We start from the raw sequence: 14,795 nt of genomic DNA on the forward strand, positions 1-14,795 counted from the left end.
CCTTATCCTTAAATAATCACATGAAAGGGCAACTCCCAAAATATTCGGTCTGTTCAGTCATTCAGTGCGTTCGGCTTTTCGTAACTACCGCCTTAAAAATACCGTCTGGTCTCTTGTCAACTTGCCGCACTCGGGATAGAAAACGATGTATGGGGCTATCTGTTGAATGTACTTACTAGTACCCAGGAAGTCTAGTGTGCTGTGTGAGAGAAGTAGCTGCACAATTATTCAGAAACCCTGAAAGGCGGTTCATGGATACAGGCTTTAGAGTGTTAGTCTACCAATCTGAATGTCATAAGTAAGTCTCACTGAGGGCAATCTTCTATCTTGTTGACTAGGTTGACTTGCAACAAAATTCACGTTACAGTTATTTGGTATTAAAAGGTTCACCATGTCTTACTCTCCTGTATTGTAGGTGCAAAATATGTGAAAATGTAATTACAACCTCTTAAAAGCTCAAAAACGAACATTTAATCGCAGCCATCATGAAAACGCCGTATTTTAGAATCGCTTTATTTTGATGACGTTCTCAAACATTTTGGTTATTGTTTTGACACGTGATGCTATCACCTGAAATTAAAGGCCAATAAAAGGCTTAATATAAAACATCTTGTATCACTAGTTTATGACAAACACTTCAGGTTCTACTGAAAAGCCCATATCAAATATAGATGCTCGCGACTTTACAGTTTTGTTTCGGTTTGGTCTAATCATCTATTCATAATCTGATCATGTGACTCATACTTACCAAACAGCGCGAATGACTTCTGCAGCATTTTTCGACTATCACAGGTAACCAACAGGCTCGTCAAGAGAGTTATCTGCACAAGTAAACCGGCGGCAAGAGAGTTATCAGTACAAACCGGTGATAAGAGAGTTATCTGTACAAACCGGCAATAAGAGAGTTATCTGTACAAACTGTTGATAAGAGAGTTATCTGTTTAAACTGGTGATAAGAGAGTTATCTGTACAAACTGTTGATAAGAGAATTATCTGTTTAAACCGGTGATAAGAGAGTTATCTGTACAAACCGGTGATAAGAGTTATCTGTACAAACCGGTGATAAGAGTTATCTGTACAAACCGGTGATAAGAGAGTTATCTGTTTAACCTGGTGATAAGAGAGTTATCTGTTTAAACCGGTGATAAGAGAGTTATCTGTACAAACCGGTGATAAGAGAGTTATCTGTACAAACCGGTGATAAGAGAGTTATCTGTACAAACCGGTGATAAGAGAGTTATCTGTACAGGCATTAAACTAAGAAGCTAAGTTTAGTTTTTTATTCGGAAGGGCCAAAGGGGTGAGTTTGGGAAGAACTTGGCACAGATTAGGTATTCACATGTATTTTACTGTTTGTATAATTGAAAAAAAACTCTATAATGTAGCCGTTCTTGGAATGGATGGTTTACGCTGTAGGATTGTCTACTGTACTCCTGCTCTTAGCAAAGATGCGACTCTCACTACTATCACAACTAGTGCTAGTCCGACTACTTCTACTGCCGCTACTACCACCGATCGGCTGGGTTGCGGAGCAGTGATCTAGCGGCGATGACTGTTCCGCTTGTAGCAAACTGATTTTCTCATATTCTTTTATCAAAACAGTGCCAATTCCTTTTCTCTGAATGTTTAAGAACTGCGTAATGTTTTGTGTTTACAGATACAAGAAGCAGATTTTGACAAAGTTTGTGAAGTTCTGGCCCAAAATTTTCGAATAACTAGGGAAGGGCACTTGCAGAGTTCAGAAATTGTGGTTGAGCCGACGCGAGTTCAGAAAGCTCTGCCATCAGGCGCTGGCAATAGCCGAGCCTTGACACATACTTTTGATTGCAGTGACACGAACACCTATTGCATGACATCTATGGACAGCAAAAGTCTGGAACCTCATGGTCTCGCCATTATTAGTAAGCTAAACCTTTTTTTCTTTAGCTTCAAATGTTTCACCTACTCATTGTTTGCAAGTTGCATGTACTTTTAATAAAAATGCAATTGCGTATGCCACGTCTGGTCAATATTCGTCTTAAAATACTTTGTTGGCTTCTTGTTAGATTTATGTTAGCAATTAAAGAAATCTAAGGCCGTGATAAGACCGGTGATAACCGGAGTTATTTTTGAGGGAAGACAACTCCGATTTTGAAGGTTATGATTGCTTCAGCAGATTTATTGTCTCATTACGCATCAGGTCTATATATAACAGTCTTTTTAACACAGTCAGGTTTTATTCAATAAAACATTAATTTAAATGACAGCTCTGAGTAGTATTTGTGGCAATTTCCTACAATGAATAGATATATTGGAAACAGCGATGGATAATCTAAATAATATTTATCTGTAATAACTCTACGGTGAATCAAAGTTGAATTGCCGAGAGTCAAGGACGACGAACCGTTTTTAGGACTCTTAGTCCACAGTTGCCGATTAACTTTTCAACTGAATTGGTGCAAATGTATATTAAAAACCCAATAACAGGGTTGTGATAAAACAGATTGCAGTAATGGTTACAGCATCATATTTTTTAAAAGCGAAGCTTCCATATATCGTAATGGCTGTCTTTCGCTCACCGTAAACATATGTACAGTTTCCGACATATTTTGATATTAGTTTCATGCAGAACAAACTATTCCACTCGCTGATTGATCTTCTTTTCTTTCATGTTAAAGAAGCTCTCCTTTACTCAGGCCATCAATCAGAGGTACAGACTAGTTACTTCTTCAACTTGAGTATAATTGAGCAGGACATCTCACTCATACTAAATGTGACCTTGTTAAATAAGTAAGTACTCTTTACCTTCTCTCTTTTTTATGCCAGCTGAAAGTTGTATTATTTAAAGATGTTGTGTCTAATTTGAAACAGCCCATCGGTGTAGGAGGTGAAGGAGGTGTAGGAGGTGAAGGAGGTGAAGGAGGTGTAGGAGGTGAAGGAGGTTTAGGAGGTGGAGGAGGTGTAGGAGGTGAAGGAGGTGGAGGAGGTGGAGGAGGTGAAGGAGGTGGAGGAGGAGGTGAAGGAGGAGGTGTAGGAGGTGAAGGAGGTGGAGGAGGTGTAGGAGGTGAAGGAGGTGAAGGAGGTGTAGGAGGTGAAGGAGGTGAAGGAGGTGAAGGAGGAGGTGAAGGAGGAGGTGTAGGAGGTGAAGGAGGTGGAGGAGGTGTAGGAGGTGAAGGAGGTGAAGGAGGTGTAGGAGGTGAAGGAGGTGTAGGAGGTGAAGGAGGAGGTGAAGGAGGAGGTGTAGGAGGTGAAGGAGGTGTAGGAGGTGAAGGAGGTTTAGGAGGTGGAGGAGGTGTAGGAGGTGAAGGAGGTGGAGGAGGTGGAGGAGGTGAAGGAGGTGGAGGAGGAGGTGAAGGAGGAGGTGTAGGAGGTGAAGGAGGTGGAGGAGGTGTAGGAGGTGAAGGAGGTGAAGGAGGTGTAGGAGGTGAAGGAGGTGAAGGAGGTGAAGGAGGTGTAGGAGGTGAAGGAGGAGGTGTAGGAGGTGAAGGAGGTGTAGGAGGTGGAGGAGGTGGAGGAGGTGGAGGAGGTGAAGGAGATTTAATATAAACAAAAATGTCAGATATTTAAATGTTACCTTAAAACATTCAAAATTGCTGCAAGACGATTTTAAAAAGATAGCCAAAGTTTTTATTTCAACTATCACACATCGACTACCTGGAGAACAAATGGTACTGTCAAAATGCTATTCATTTCATTTTTACTGCCATCTAAACTACATGTTGTCACATACATACATTTCCTCTCCTACCTGTAGAATACTGCCATACTTGGGTACTGTTGTCACCAGTAGTAGTAACTAAACCACTCATGGCTTTGCTATGACCTAACTTTTGATAATTAACTGAAAACTCGACTCTGATATAAAAAGCAATAAAAATGCTTTGTATCATTGATACAGGGCATGTTTAATGAGCTCTCATTAATTAGAAATCTTCAAGCTTTAGTAACGTCTTTGAGTGTGAGAAAATATTGAAGAGACTTTTACTAACTGCTGGTAAAATTTTATTTATTTTGGTCAGATAAAACGTTTACGCTATCAGTATAATTTGATGTTGGATATAATAGACTTGCTTGATACCATATTAGTTTGTCCTGTTGTTCAGCCAGGGATCCTTTTAGAATTGGCAGAGCAGAGTTTTTATTATGAGACTTGACAAAATATTTGGACGACAAACCAAGTCGCTAGGATTAACTTGCTTTATGAATATGGGCTCGATATCTTGTGGACAGCGCGCAAAAATATGTGATAGTGTAACTCCTATTTACCATTTATCAAAGTTGATCAATTTGATTACATTTTAATTGAAATACATTTTACTTCCATAGTGTAGTGGTGTAAAATAACGGATTCATCTAAATATATACATAATCAAGCTGACGTACACGTAGTTGATTCAATTCTCTTCATTCTTTCAAGCTTGAGGCATACAACTACATTGGTTGTAACTAAAAATGATAGCCTTTCTATCAAAAATAATTTAGTATTATATTTGATACATTTGTTTCTATGTGAAAATATGGATTATTTACATATAAATCATAGCTATGTTACAAATTTTTGTATATGTGAAGTTTGCAGGAAATTTTACAATTTGTGGTGAATAAAAATAACTGAATAGCGAGTAGTAAATTAATGCTCAATCAATGCGTGTTTTTAGTAGCCGTGATTATTGGTGAGTTCTGGTAGCAAAGACCACAGTCTAAGCAAACAAATAGCTTATAAAATATTAGCCTGTGACTCAGTTGGCTCCGGCGCGTTGTGGCGAGTGTGATGTTTATGCGCTACCCACAATGCACTGAATTTTTGAGCTAGTAATGAGTGTGAATCCTTCAGCTTTACTGCATAATATGCATTCCATTAGAAAAAAAACATTTTTTGGTAAATTAGCAACATTAATTGTATCTAAACTTTGAGATTGTTATGCCACTGTGTAATTCACCACTAGTGACTATAAATATGACTCACCCTCCAAAAGATCACTAGTGACTATAAATATGACTCACCCTCCAAAGGATCACTAGTGACTATAAATATGACTTACCCTCCAAAAGATCACTAGCGACAATAAATATGACTCACCCTCCAAAAGATCATGAGTGACTATAAATATGACTCACCCTCCAAAAGATCATGAGTGACTATAAATATGGCTCACTCTCCAAAAGATCACTAGTGACCATAAATATGACTCACCCTCCAAAAGATCACTAGTGACTATAAATATGACTCACCCTCCAAAAGATCACTAGTGACTATAAATATGGCTCACCCTCCAAAAGATCACTAGTGACCATAAATATGACTCACCCTCCAAAAGATCACTAGTGACTATAAATATGACTCACCCTCCAAAAGATCACTAGTGACTATAAATATGACTCACCCTCCAAAAGATCACTAGTGACTATAAATATGACTGACCCTCCAAAAGATCACTAGTGACAATAAATATGACTCACCCTCTAAAGGATCACTTCGAGAATTTATAAACACTCATCTGTGTATTGAGCTTTAGTTGTCAGCTCCAAGTTTATTCTTATTAAATGGTCTTAACTAAGCGAGATGGCAGTAAAACAAAGAGAAATAACGCCCAATAAATATAGAGTTTGCAAATTTTAAATAAAAACAATTTCTCTTATCGATTTGTGTTAAGTTCATGACAACACCAGTCAGTTTAAGATGTCAAAAACTAGCCACATGAACCAAAGACATATTCACATCATAAGTATTTTTAGTTGGGACCATAAGATGCTTTTACCGTGTCAGCATCAATCATTCCCCTAATTGTGTTCAGCATTTATTCTTTATTTTATCGTATCATTATCATTTATTCTGTTATTATCATTTATCATATCATTGCAAACTTTTAAATATTGCATTACTTTGTTGATAGATATTCGGTGTATATATTGAAAATAAAACGTCTCAATGTACCAGTATGTTAAATACTCACCTTAAGTATTAATAATTTATTAAAAATATTAATGTCTGTAAAATAACTGTCTCATTTTTATAATTCTTACGTGATGGAGCCATGTGTGCACTTACCAAAGTGAGCTGCAAATGATCCACAAATCACTGTATGCAAGAAGAAGAAACGACAGCACACCGTTATAATTTGTTGATAGCATAAGTTGTACGATGATTTTTAAAATATTAAATCTTTCAGTGACATTATTAGACAAAATATCGGTTTCGGCAGCCATTGTAATTCAATATTTGGGAAAATCTTGTTATGTTCATTGTGCCGTTCTAATGATAAAACAGCAGAAATGAGATACATTCATACATGTATGATAGGGATGATGCGAATGAAGAATGTTTGCTAATTATGTGTTACCATCTTGTGTTGTCATCATCATGTTGACCCTGATTCATTCTAGCACTACTGAAGTAGTCCCTGCTTTCAGTTCTCATGCCATCATTTTGAATGTAGTTGCAATTGTTTTTAGAAATAGTCATTTTTCATCAAATATCAATTTCAATGTAAGTTAGTTCATCATCACAGAATGAAGCACTAAGATATAGCGAATGATGGTTATTAACATGTAGACTGTCAAAATATTCATACTTGTAGTTCAAAGGGTTTACCTACTATCATGATCACATTAGTAGTTGTGTGCTCAATGCAGTGATCACATTAGTAGTTGTGTGCTCAATGCAGTGATCACATTAATAGTTGTGTGCTCAATGCAGTGATCACATTAGTAGTTGTGTGCTCAATCGTGATCACATTAGTAGTTGTGTGCTCAATGCAGTGATTTTCATTCCTACCCATCAGTGATAGTTCTCTATACCTTGTAGTATCCAGTATTTATCATTTACCTGAGTTGTTATGTTACTACTAGTTACTAGCCAACGGATGAAACACAATTTGACTATCTGAACACTGATAACCCATACTGATATTATATTAATCTATCCGTTAATGTTGAAGAGTGAGTCATGTGTGCCAAGCAAGAAACTAATAATCCTAGATTGTTGAGTTGCTTGTGAGTAAACACCATTTTCCTTTTCTATAGGAAACACTGTAGGCAGCCTACCTTATATACTGCTTTTGCGCCTTGTAAAATAAAGCTCTTAAAAATCTAATAGTCTGTGAATTCCTTCGTAATGTTTCGCAATGAATGTAACATAAATTGTCGTCAAACCTTTGAGCATGTAGGAACTGTTAAAATACTATAGAGTATAGAGGATATATTATAGCAGGAGTCCAAATGATGACACACTAGCAGAGTTAGTATTCATAGTAATGACTTGACTTGTAGGCAGTTGTTGGCTTTATTAAAGTACTAGGTGGATGCCCGTGTAATAAAAAAGTCTTTGGACAGAAAATGTATTTTAATTCAACATATATATATATGTTTACCATCATAAATTTTAAACTTCATATCATGTGTAAAGAGTTTTGTGCAGCTCAAATAAATTAAGAGAAAAACTAATACAACTGTAAAGGTGCTTAAATGTGAAATAATCTGCAAGTCATGGCTAGATAAAGTATGATTTGTTACAATGCTTGCAATAAAAAGTGAATTGATACTGATACAATTAGAAGGTACTGCGAAAAAAAAATCATGGATATGTTGAATTCATAATAATAAAGAGTACTTAGGAGTGTGTCTATAAAAAGGTTGCTGTTGATGCAGAAGCTACCCATCAAGATTTTGAAAACGACAATACTGGTACCTCTCGATAGTCGATAATGCCCATAAATGGAAAAATGAGATATCGAAATTAAATACAACGGTGAAGCGTACGACGGTTCGTTGTCTGACCGAACCGAGAGAAAATGTTGAGGTAATTCCTACTCGAGAATGTCCGTGTGAATATTCTTTAGTTTTACTATTTTTAGCGATTGCCCTTCGCAATAACCGTAAGTGAAGATTGCAATTGTGCCGTTACAGTGCAGTAACCAAACATTTGAAATTGAAACGGCACAATTTAAAATTACAAATAAAGAAAATTGAATAATGGATTTTGAAATAGCTTTTAAAAAAAATTCTAAAAAGAACAAATGCAAAAGGTAATATAAATTTATAATAAAATGTACATATTTAGCTTTAATCGTGTTAAGGATTGCATAGATGAGCTAAATCAGGTAAGAATGTCGTGGCCTTGTGGTTAGGTGAACATTTTTTCATACACGCAATCATTCCGAGTTCAACTCCAGTATGGTGGGAAATTTTCACTGTTAGATTTTAATCGCTTTGGAAAACAAACATTGAGATTTATATATACACTAGCAGAATCCCGGCGTTGCACGGGTATTAAAAATCAGCTTATAAACAATGACACGTAATGTAGTTGCCTTCCACTTACCATTACCCTGGCACATAGCGACTTATATCGGCGAGGCAATAACACATTCTCTGGGCCTATTGGGTAGGGCATCGGACTGGTGAATGGTAGGGTACGTGATCAAATCTTTTTCGGTAGGGATTCTTTAGTCCAAGATTTTAATAGCTATAACCGAAATGCAGACACACGACATACGACCTACAGATATAAAACATACTTTGAGAAATATATATAGATTGGATTTAATATTTAATGCACAAATTTAAAAAGTAATCATATTTAGAATGACAAGTATGGTGATATTCTAGTGTATGTTAGCGTTGCTGTACAAAAGAGCGCATGCTATCTGGCCAGCAATTGTGATACCACACAATGTAGCTATGGTTGTTCCATTAGTCGATATATGAGCTCAGAAACCTTACATGCATAAAAACCGAAACTTCATTTTAAGGCCTAAAACAAGTTTAACCCCATTTGCTGTTTACAGCGGATTCATTCCAAGCCTTTGCCAATCTTTCGCTTTGTTGTCAGGCTTTGGTAACCTTTTAATTTTACCTTTTTGGGTAAGAGCAACTTTATTCCGGACATGTTGATGGCTAAGACGTTCCTTAATTCCATGCAGTCATCATATGATTAATCACATGATCTCAGTTATGTAGACTGACTGAAAATCTGACAAAGCTTTCTTTTGCATTTGTAGATTTCCAGCCCACTTGTTTTTTGACAATTCTGAGTATTGGCGTCTTATCACCATTGGAGATATGCCAGAAGGTGTTGGCTTCAGTAAGTTAACCCCACTAACCATTCCTTTATTGTAACTTTACAGCATCTAAAACTTTACTTGTATTTTTACAAACATCGATTTGTTAAACAAAATACCATAATTTCACTACTAGTCACTTCCATACTGTAAGCAGAGCTGTATAGTTTTACAGGGTCCCACATCAAAAACCGGAAACATAAACGCTTGTTTCCAAACAAACCCGATCGACATACTGATCTCTATTGGAATATTCATACCTCGCTCTCAATACAGCTCTTTTTTGCATTGACTTTACGTTTTTACAAAAAAGTTATTAGTAGCTTTTTGTAGGGAATTTTGTCCTCCTTCAAATGGTGTATGATTCAATAATCAATTTTAAAGCGGCTGCCAATGTAGTAACTTTCGTTGGTTAATGTTGCGGCCTCTCCTTTATAACTTATATAAAAAAAAGTGAGCGCAGCCTGTTTGTTTGGAAACGAGCGAGCTCCTATATTCGCTTCCGTTGGTCGCGGGACTCTGTAAAACTATACGGCTCTGACTGTTAGCAGCTGTCATTTAACCAGGCACTGTTAACCAGGCACTGTTAACCAGGCACTGTTAACCAGGCACTGTTGCAAGGTGTATGCACAGATACATGGGTCGCTGCTTCTTTAACTATATGTTGCATATGTTTTGCAGGACAAGCAGGCATTGTAGCACAAATATCTGAGCCAATTGCCTCAGCAGATATATCTGAGTACTACATATCTTCTTTTTACTATGGTCATGCCTTCGTAAGTGTTTCTTTCTCATACTTATCTCTATATGTCACTTGCTGCATTTGACCGCAGCGTTGTGCAATAGCCTTTTTTTGTGTACCCGCTGATATGGGATGGTCACCAAAATTGCTGTATTAACAAATAATTTGGAATGGTACAATATCTAGAGCTTTGAATGGAATTTAGTTCATTCTAATGATCACGTTTTTAGTCTCATACTAGTAGTAGGCCTGGGATTCCTTTCATTTAAAATCAGACAGCCAGTAGGTGGGTGCTTAAGAGGCTGGTTTTCAGGAACCAGACAGAGTTTTAAACCCAAATATTTTCAGCAAGCACGGAAAGCACGGAGCATATATGTTTGGAGTTTATATGGAATTAGCCAAAAAATGTGGAAATGCATAGCGTTTTTAGGTTCAGCAACGTTCATAGGTTAGCAACTTTCATGAAGCACACCAAAGTCATACTACATGACTACAAATGTAAAAACTGTCAATATCTGACATATAAAGTGAAAACTGTTGTTCTTGGTGAGTTAAATATAATATATAATACTTAAGAACATATATAGTACTATGAGCACTGAGATTGTCAAGTCATTGGCTTACTTGCGAAAGGCGCACGAACGATAGGAAACTAGTAGTTCTTTTGCTTATACAAGTACAGTGATCTCTCCCAGCGCTATATGCGAGACGCCGAGTAATTTTGAGGGTCAATATAAATCCCGGAACAGTTCGAGCAAATAAAGACACGTGAGCTATTAGCCACCTACGAGCCACCTAGATGAAACACTAATTTTAGAAATAACCATTGCAGAACTTCTAGCGTGTTGATGCTCTCGCAGCGTTCCATCGACATCAATAAGATAAGCAAACTTGTTCAAAACCGTGTTATCAGGCAAAGCAGTGCGGTGAACCTACTACATTAATCGTAGTCTATGTTCTATTTCTACAAACTGGCAAACAACTTAACAAATTACAGTTGATCTAATGTGGAGAATAAATGGAAGGCAATATTTCAAGGTTTTTCGTTTTTTACATCAGTGCTAGTTCCCGCCATAGTTGACTCATCACTGTATATACATTGTAAGTATAACTACATATTACCAAGCGATGGTTTCTGATGATGCAATAGAGTAATTCCTTGCTACATTGTGGTTCAGCTTTCGAGACTTCAGTACTTTGCGGGGTAAAAAATATTCATAAAAACATTAACCAAAATAAAACAAAAAACTACAGTACACAAATCGCTCTCATATATACAAACATGTGATTTCGTTCTCACAATGAATCCAGTTAATCACAAGTGCGAATATTCAGACAAGATACAGCCTATACTAAAGCATACATGTAAGTGCATTCTCTGGCTTAGAATACTGGGACTAAAGTGTAAATATAAACTGAAAGTCAATTGAAAAACTTCAATTGATATACTTCACATGTATATGAAATTCATTCAATAAATACAAGTTTTGAAAGTATGTAGTTTTAAATGTGTGAACATTGGTTTCTATTGGGCCGGTGCCGATCAACCAAGAAAAATGAGTGATTATTGCAATCATCTTTGTTGAATAGAGAAGAGAATTGATAAAATTTTATAACAAACATTTTGAGAAATCAACTTCTACAAAAGTAAATATCGAGTTCACTGAGATGACCTGTTTGCGTGTCCCTCAATAAACATTTATATGTCAACTTCTGGCATGTTTGTGATAAATTTGTCATTCACTATTGTTATGTTATTCTCAACTGATCTTTGTTTCAGTAGTTGAATGTGTAGTAAGCAGTGTAAAACTTTCTACTAACATTCCAAATTTGTATTTCATTTAGCGTCCTACATTTTCATAGATTATTATTTTATCACAATTGGTCGGTGTTTTATCCTGATAAACTACGTAGAATCCTTTATGTCTGACAACAGTAAATGAACTTGTAGAAAACTACTTGTAATAATGAACATTGTGTGCTTGTATTTTATCAATTGGTAGAAATATAACAAATAAAATGTATAGGCAAAAAATAAATACAGTTACAATATTGATTAAATGAAAAAGAGCTCTGTATTCAATTGTTTTTCGACCGGAAGCGGTATAAAATATTGGTAATGGTCGATTGGTTTTCAAAAAGCTAGTATAGTCAGATTTTATTTAACTTCATAATCATTTCAATAAAATTTTGAATGTGCTATCAAGAGAATTTTATACTGGTAAAGTTTATTAACACAAAAGGCTAAACAAACAAGAGCTGAAGTCAATGGCGGCTTGTCAAAGATATGCGCATTAGACGCTTTTGGGATATTATTATTTTTCTTAAATAATAATGTGGAGCATTCCCCACTAATTCCAGACAGTGCATAATTTTAGAGTTAATAAATATGTTGTATATCAGTTTCGAAAATAGTTTATTATTTATAGAAATTAGTTTCGGATACTTTCCATGCTCAACATGGATCTTATCTGCTTATTTAGCTTATTGGTGTGTGTATTCCCTATACCAGGTATCTGTTGAAATGAATTCCTAAGAATTTGATCGAAGATGTCTCCTGAAGCTCCAAATCAAATAATTTTATTGGTTTTCTGAATTTAATTTTCTTCTGATAATTTCTCATTAAAATGTACATTGCTTGTCCATGTTTACAGTTAGTTTATTTGTTTTACACCATTGTTGACTTATTTTTAGTTCATTATTAACTCTATCTATGTCATTATTAAAATTGCTAGGCTCAAAAAATAAATCTGTATCGTCAGCATACAGAATAGGTTTCAAATGATTAGTACACAACACAAGATCATTAATATATATCAAGAATGAAGTTAGACACAGGATAGAACCCTGAGGAATCCCACAATTTACACTTGAAAAGCTGGATTTGGAGTTTTTTTTTATAAATGTTACTTGTTTTCCATATTCTAAATAGTTTTTAATACTGTGAGTAGAAGACAATGAAAAGTGCATTGACGTTAATTTATGAATGAGTGAGTGCCTGGTGGTCAATAGTGTCGAATCAATTGCTAAAATCAAGAAATATCCCTTGTACTGCTTTGCCATGGTTCATTGCAGATAAAACTTTATTAGTAAGCTCAATTAATGCTGACTAGCGCTTCGATTTCTTTCTGAAACCAAATTGTTGTGTTGTAAGAATGTTGTTATTTTCTAAATATTTGCATATTAGTAACATTGAACAGTAAAGTTTCTCTCATATCACCTGCCAGTGATATAGTGCAAATCTTCCCCATCTCTTTCAAGCCATTTTACCATAAAGTTGTGAAATGGAAAAATAAGCACTGGTACGATTATACTGTGGATAGGATATTTACTGTTTATATAAGGTTGCTGCACATAATAATGTCCATTCATAAACTCATCTTTGTAAAGAAATATGCATCTGGTCATTTTCTATTTGTTTATATTAGAAAGTGGTTTCAGCATTAGCAGATGGTTTGATGAATGTAGATCTTTTCGACGCGAATATTTACTTGAATTTCAGCAATGAAGCTTCACATGTGTGCCTATCGTTTCAATATGCTTGCAGCCGATTATTTGTTGCATTTGCTCGCACACCTTCTAACCTAGCTGTGATGTTAGCGTGTTGAGAATGCCACTTCTGCGTCAGATAAAATTTCGCTGCCTGCAGGATTTGTGTCTACAAAATCATTCAAGGCGTTAAACATTGATTTCAATGTCTAGTTAGTGCTTTTATCGACGATAAGTTTTATTGTCAGGCTATTTACATCTTTTCAAAATAAAATAAAAATATATTGTTTATTATAGGTATTATGTTTCTAAAGGTGGTGTATATATATACAAATATATATATATAAATATACCACCTTTAGAATCTTTTCTAGTTTGCCGAGAAATGGCATTGAATAATATATCAGGTTTTTCCGTGTATGGTAAAGATTTTCTAAATTTATGTTGTAAATGAAAAGGTGTTAGAATTTTCAAGAATTTGCAAAACGAAACTTATTTATTTGTACTTCATGAACTTTGATGCTCTTTGACTCAAAAATATGATGGCTGAATTATAGTCAGTTTTGCTGGGAAACTTCACATTATATTAGCGTTCATTGACATGAGTAAATGATACCCGATCATTTCATTCAGTAGTTGTCACACCTCGTACTTTTTAAGGTGCCCTTCGACCAGTTTGATGAAGTGAGAAGGCTGCTCATAAAGAAGCAAAATAGTCAGAAGGCTGCTGCCGCTGCCAAGCTGTCCAACGGACTGTGATAGAAGACAAATCATAGGAGTTATAAACTCTCATTTATGTAGTATAAGTTAGTTTATGAATAGTACCTTAGCGCAAAGCACTGTACATTAGCTATAACTGTCAAAGCATTAACAAATGCTTTTTGTTGTCATATCCTATGTTGTTCTGTTATGGTCAGTACTCTAGGTACTCAGCGCTGTAAACAATTTATATTTTTATATTATGCCAGTTCATTTTTATGTTTACTATGGAAGATTAAGTGTCGATACACGTCCGTCCCAGTTGGCCTCAATTATGCGGGTAAATGTAGAAGGGAGCCTGGCCCAAACTGGTGTATCAAAAAAAATTTTGTGATATGTACAATAACTCCAGTCAATTTGTGTCACAGACAATATTTACATGTACTTGGTAGTTATTACTATTATTATAAATTGCTTCATAAGTCATTTTGAAGCTATTTTTGACATAAACCATGGACAGCAGCAATACCTGTTTGAAAAATAAAAATGCAAAAAGTTTAAAAAGATTTTTTACATTACACGCATTTGCTGATATGACTACTTTGAGATATCATTTTAAGTTTTGTTTATAAACGGCAAAATCATCACATTAGCTATGATTTTCAAATGTTTACAAGTCGCAGTCAGTGTCAACTTTGCGAATTTTCTTTGTCACTGCCGATAGTCGATTCCTCAAGCATGGACGCGCTAGCAGTGAGGCTTTCATCATCAGAATCATCATCCACATCGTACATAAACAGCCTCACACGCCGACTTGATAGCATCTG

At 35.7% G+C, this 14,795-nt stretch overlaps 3 protein-coding genes across 4 annotated transcripts in view; 1 reads left to right on the plus strand and 2 right to left on the minus strand.

Annotated features, from left to right (window-relative positions):
* Positions 1-14,521, plus strand: part of LOC137407970 (cytosolic arginine sensor for mTORC1 subunit 1-like) — a 36,987-nt gene extending 22,466 nt beyond the window's left edge. For both annotated transcript variants that reach the window (XM_068094359.1, XM_068094366.1), the window contains exons 5-9: positions 1,658-1,901; positions 2,658-2,769; positions 8,979-9,061; positions 9,720-9,814; positions 13,930-14,521. In XM_068094359.1, coding sequence (XP_067950460.1) covers positions 1,658-1,901; positions 2,658-2,769; positions 8,979-9,061; positions 9,720-9,814; positions 13,930-14,028 — 633 coding nt within the window. In that variant the 3' untranslated portion in view covers positions 14,029-14,521. The remainder of the gene's footprint in view (positions 1-1,657; positions 1,902-2,657; positions 2,770-8,978; positions 9,062-9,719; positions 9,815-13,929) is intronic.
* LOC137385447 (uncharacterized) lies at positions 2,781-3,518 on the minus strand (the record flags this gene model as incomplete). Its single annotated transcript, XM_068071910.1, has 1 exon — positions 2,781-3,518. A coding segment is annotated over one exon (738 nt), but the record flags the coding sequence as incomplete, so codon positions are not given.
* A 136-nt stretch (positions 14,522-14,657) lies between the features above and the next one.
* The window catches only part of LOC137391375 (anaphase-promoting complex subunit 4-like), a 48,131-nt gene continuing 47,993 nt past the window's right edge, over positions 14,658-14,795 (minus strand). Inside the window, exon 19 of the mRNA XM_068077834.1 lies at positions 14,658-14,792. Within this exon, the coding sequence (XP_067933935.1) occupies positions 14,658-14,792 (135 nt within the window). The remainder of the gene's footprint in view (positions 14,793-14,795) is intronic.

This window comes from Watersipora subatra, chromosome 1 (genome assembly GCF_963576615.1).
Source record: "Watersipora subatra chromosome 1, tzWatSuba1.1, whole genome shotgun sequence".
Classification (NCBI taxonomy): domain Eukaryota; kingdom Metazoa; phylum Bryozoa; class Gymnolaemata; order Cheilostomatida; family Watersiporidae; genus Watersipora; species Watersipora subatra.